Consider the following 5,422-nt stretch of genomic DNA (forward strand, 5'->3'; position numbering starts at 1 on the left):
AGGCACCAAATCGCGGCTCTCCAGCTTGGTTCACTAAACTATTACCGACATCACCCTACAAGAGGCGCACTTGTGGAATCGATGCTAAGTAGAGACTCGGGTAGATGCAAAGTTCAGGAGGAAGAATCTCCAAACAATCATGAAGATCCCAAGCCCGACGATCGAGCACTCAACTTACACATTGCTGGATTTGTTTTTTCTCTTCTTCCTCGAGCGTGATCGTCCTGCGCTCCTGCTCAAAGGTCGGTCGCGGAGCACGAACTAGCCGCCCGCCCGTTGTACTACCCCGCGACCTGACCGTCCACGACTAGACAGGTCACTTCTTCTCTCCCCCATTGACGTCTCGGAGAGTTTTGTATTCGGAGCAGTTAACTGCGCACGTTCCCATGCACGTTACGGGCGAGCATAGTTTAGCTGGCCGTCCCACTGGCGTCTCCCCGGGACAGTACAGCCTCCCCCTTCTTCCCCGCGCGCCATGTGATTTCCCTTCCCCACCTCCTCCTCCCCCTCCTCGGCATCGATCTCCACGTAAAAGATCTCTCCGATCTGCACAAAGGCTACGGCGCCTCCTCCTCGTAAGCGCGCTGCCCGCATTAATTCCCGCTTGGTTAACTTAGCCGACTATAAAGCCGGGCCCGGCCATGGGCGAGCCTCCTTGTACCGGGGCGCAGGGTCAAACACTCCATCCTCCTCGCTGTTCGCAAATCTGATCGACGCCGCCTGCGACCTTGCTCACATTGTAAGTTTTAGGGGGGGTGGGGATCGTCGATTTGCTCCATCGACTTGTTGATGGTTGCCCATCTTGCTCTGCAACTGCTTTTAACCTTTTGTTTTCTAGTAGTTCCAGAGATCCAGAGCTTGGCCACCTACCTCTGTCTCCATTTCTTTACTAACTTCTGTTCATCCTTTGCTGCTGTGTCCAGATCCAGCATTTCTTGATCGATCAGCTCTCAATAGTTTCTTATTTCTGATCCACATCCATGCTCACGCTGTGCATCTAGGTTATTGTTCTGACGGTACATGTCCATGTCAGTGACATGATCCCCTGCTTTTTCATGCGCAGAAATGGGGTGTGGCGCCTCGGTCCCCAACGGGAAGGGCCGGAAGCGCCGGAGCGTCGTACAGGAGGTCGCCGTGTTCATCCCGACCATCCGTGTCCCGGTGGCCACCGACGTGGTCCAACCGCTCAGGGGACTGGTTTCCAAGGAGCTCGTCGATCGCCTCGCGACGCTCCGTTCCAACGTCGTCGCGCTGGCTGAAGATATCTGTATGTTGATCATCACCTTCACCGTTCTTTGTCTTTCCTGGTTAACTTACCGGCCATTTAGATTACTTGACTAATGACGAGTGAGTACTGAGTAGTAAGAATTATGTGCCTATTATTTCTCTGAACTGTTGAATTTGTATGAAGATCATGGGGATATGTCGGCTGTCTCTGAACTGCGACGCGCCCTTGAGGAGTACCTGCCTGTTGTTCTTGGATTAACAGCGAAAGGTCTGAACTTCAGCCTATCCTTTATGTGAATTTTAAGTTAGTAGTACTCAATCGCTATTGCTTTTTTGCAGAGGGCCGTCTTGAAGCATCTGTGCAATTCAGCTGGAGGACCATAGACGATGACCAGGTGAGAGTCTATAAAATTCATGCCATACTTATTGGTTGATCAAGAGCTGATGAGAGGGGGTTTCATCCAGGAGTGCTGTCTCGCGAGCGCGTGGTACGAAGTACTTTCTGTTGTCCACATGATGGCGATGCTTGCGCTGTTTGAGGCAAACCTCAAACTCATCCCGAGAGACGGCCAAAATGGAGCTGAAAAGAAGGTATCTGAAGGTCAGTTCCATGTATCTACGTTTGATTCAAAGAGACAACACCACTTATGGAGTAGTACTCTTTGCACAGTGATTTTTTTGTTGCTCTGTTCTGTTTAAACTCACAGTGAAATTAATGAAATGGCCTCTTTTTTTGCACCTACTAGATTCAAAGAAGGATGTTGTGGACTCATTGCTCAGGGCATCAGGGTGCTTAGACTACTCCGTGCATCACATACTTGTTCAAATACCTGCACAAATTAAGTATGCACAAAACCTGTGACCAGTTATCAACTTTTACTACTACCACTACCATTGATCAAGTACTCACTTCAGCTCACCTTTGAATTACAGGAAGAGTTTTCCTAGTTACCTGCAGGAAGGTATGCTTGAGGCCATCTCAATTCAGTCTTTGGCTCAGGTACTGTATACTTCAAATTCTGTTTAGATATACATATTCACGATGTGAAGCCAAATTTGCTTATACTATATGATTCTAAAAGCGATCCTTATACTTTACCTATGATGGAAAACAGTGTGTAGAGATACAGCTAGGATTGGCTTCTGAGTGTGAAAAGGCGACGTTGTCGGTGAAGAGGCGGCTAGCCTGCGAGCAAGTCAGCTATTTTTCAAAGGTCTTCTATTCATAACCAATCTCATAACCATAGCAAGTTTCATCAGCATCTTTCATCTTTTTCCTACTGAACTTCTTTTCATACTGGCTTCCTGATCTCCCCGATTCCACAGGCTCACTACTGTCTGTCAGGATGCGACACGAGCGACTCGTATGGCAAGAAGCTTCTGCTCTTCCTCAAGTGGAAATGGATGGACGCCAAGGTTGCCCGAATAACAACTCAAACCCTGAAGCTTCTCATTTGTGATATTATTAACACAATGTTCCATCTCATCACATTTCAGGCAGTAGCATATTACTACCATGCTCTAGTGCTCGACAAGGGAAGCGAGCCGACCAACCATATAAGCGCGGTCTGCTGCCTCTCTGCAGCTGATGACATCCTTGCAGAGAGCAAGAGGGCTTGTCTGAGCTTTTGCCTGGCAAATCCCATCACAAGGTCTGACTGAGAGTTCTGCAAAGATAAACCGTCACTAATATTGAACTGAATAGAAAGTTAGACATGACACATTCGTTTTTTGATTGAATGTAGGGTGCCTCCTCCTTGGGGCATCATGAAGAACATGCACAAGAAAATTCCAGATGTCGCGTACAAGAAATTCCAAATATATGGGCATCTTTTCGAGCAAGACAAGAAAAGGTAAGTTAAGTCCTCCGGTATCAAGAGAGAACTCTACATTTGAATATGACAGATTCCAAAGTTAAAAGCTTCTTCAATTTTTCAAATACTTTTTATAGCATAATTTCAAATACTTTGACCCAAGGACACGCATGAGAAGCCATTTGTGCATCTTTTTTTTGTTAACTTTGGTTGTTACACCTCCCCTTTCCTGGTGCAGTGCCCTTCAATCCTTGCCCGATCTTCCGGAGTTTCCGCTGTCGCTGAGACCCGAAGACTACGAATTTCCGGGCACCGATTCGATCTGGGAGAATGTTGATTGCCAACCCCAGATTCAGAGCCTCAAGGAGCATCTGGAGGACGACCCAGAAACAGAGGATTCAAAATAGTTCAGGCTCCCGAATGCTTCATTGTATTGTAATCCAGAAAATTAACAGAACTTACACAAGTACTACTAGTTGCAACTTGTAACATGCATGCATAAGGCAGAACAAAATTGAAAACAGAATAGTAGCTGTGTAAGTGAAAATTACTCCATCTGATTGTAAATGTAAACCCTTGGATGTCTTACAGAAGAACCGATAATTGAGCTTTTGCTCCGGTAGCATGTGATGACCAGGCAGTTTTGTTTCGCTAACTGGAGTGTAAAGCATCAAAAGAAGTGTAAAGCGTCAAAAGAAGAGCACAAAATCCCGTAAAATAGATCCATTGTTCCTGATCCTAAGTACCACTAGGTACCACCGCACATGCGTAATCATAAAAAAAAAAATTCAGTAACCGTAGCTTGAAATCATAAAGTTTAGGCTACCATCGCAATGAACGAATAACAATTGAACTATCAAGAATTCAATTATGATAAGGTTGGAAAAAGCGTAGTCGAAAGTGAGGCAGTTGGCCTTAGCCTAGCGCCTAGGTGGCACTTCAGCACCCTAGGCGAACGTATAGTGTTTAGCTATAAATATTTGGGTTTTATATGTGTATCGATATTGATTTAGATCATATAAGTGAGTAAACTACCAATTTTTACCATTGTATTATGGCTCAGTTGGTATCTTTGTGCAATATGGTCTAATTTATTGCTTGAGTGGACAATTTCATGTTTGCCCTCCTTAGAGTTTTGCTTATGCTCTAGGCAAGGCGTTTGGTCGTTGCGTAACGCCTAAGCGTGCTTAAGCGTCTCCTAAGCGTTGCCTTTTCCAACAGATTTATGATGGCTTTTGTTTGGCCTCGCAGCTACTGATTCTCAGATTCTAGATCTTCCAAAATTAGAATCTCAAACAAACACATCGGATTCTGTTGACACACGAACACGTCACGTGTACCCTCGACATCGAGGGTGATGCACAGCAGCTCACGTCGAAGGAGAGCCGACCGACAGCGCGATACGCAAGACAGTCGGCGGGCGCTTTTGCAGACCCGAAACCCCGCACACCCGGGAGGGACCCCATCAGGGAGTGCGGCGGCTATGGGCTGCCCTAGGTCGATTCGCTCGCCCCTAGAGTATCGGGATTCGCGGCTCTCAAACTCGAGAAACAACGAAGAACGAGAGAGAAAAACGATGAAGAGATAAAACATAGATGAAAAAGTAGTATATTGATTTGTTCGATTGTGTGTTGTTCAATCGGCCGTCACCCCCAACATATATAAGAGGCGGCTGGACTTCCCGTACAAGATAAGGATTCATCTAGGCTTTTCTTACATGAAAAATTACATTAATTCACGTCCCAGAGTAGTTCCATCCAACTCGGATTCAGTCTGAATCTGGCCCAAACTTCTGTCTTCCTCCTTGTGCGGGCCATCAAGTTTGCATATGACCTCGGATCAAGATGGCCCAAATATCAAATTTGTGCGTCTCGACGAGACGGGCCACTAATTAACGAGCACTCCTTCGGGAGTCTCATAACGATCAGCGCCACTCGGGGCGCTCTCAGCCATTCGCCACGTGTCGCGTTCTGGTCGCTTCCTTCGGATTTTGTTTTTTTTCGCACGTGTTTTCGGCTATTTAAACGGTTTTTTCTGGGGTTTTTCGACGTTTTGGTTTTTCACCAGTCTTCCTTAGCTTATCGACCAAAAAAATTGCGCGAAAAAACGCATTTTCTTTTTTTCCTTTCACAAGAGTCACGGTTTTGCTTTTGCGAGAGGCATGGTTTTGCTTTCGCGAGAGTCACGGCCGTGCCTCTCGGAAATAGAAAAAAACGCATTTTCTCTTTTTTTTTTTCCTTTTGCGAGAGTCACGGTTTTGCTTCCGCGAGAGGCATGGTTGTGCTTTCGCGAGAGTCACGGTTTTGCTTCTGCGAGAGGTACGGTTGTGCTTCCGCGAGAGTCACGGCTGTGCCTCCCGAAAATGAAAAAAACGTGTTTTC

At 46.3% G+C, this 5,422-nt stretch overlaps 1 protein-coding gene across 2 annotated transcripts; it reads left to right on the forward strand.

Moving 5' to 3' along the window:
- The first annotated feature begins 403 nt into the window (after window positions 1-403).
- LOC125547880 lies at window positions 404-3,681 on the forward strand. 2 transcript variants are annotated; one of them, XM_048711625.1, is made up of 12 exons: window positions 404-575; window positions 1,064-1,267; window positions 1,412-1,495; window positions 1,567-1,622; window positions 1,693-1,828; window positions 1,974-2,070; window positions 2,161-2,227; window positions 2,343-2,441; window positions 2,554-2,643; window positions 2,725-2,879; window positions 2,973-3,080; window positions 3,280-3,681. In XM_048711625.1, exons 2-12 carry the CDS (start codon window positions 1,066-1,068, stop codon window positions 3,446-3,448), a joined length of 1,263 nt encoding a protein of 420 aa, XP_048567582.1. In that variant the 5' UTR covers window positions 404-575; window positions 1,064-1,065; the 3' UTR covers window positions 3,449-3,681. The 2 variants fall into 2 exon arrangements, with proteins under 2 accessions (XP_048567582.1, XP_048567581.1); XM_048711624.1 differs by having other exon boundaries at window positions 406-739.
- Window positions 3,682-5,422: the final 1,741 nt, after the last annotated feature.

This window comes from Triticum urartu, chromosome 3 (assembly GCF_003073215.2).
Source record: "Triticum urartu cultivar G1812 chromosome 3, Tu2.1, whole genome shotgun sequence".
Taxonomy (NCBI): domain Eukaryota; kingdom Viridiplantae; phylum Streptophyta; class Magnoliopsida; order Poales; family Poaceae; genus Triticum; species Triticum urartu.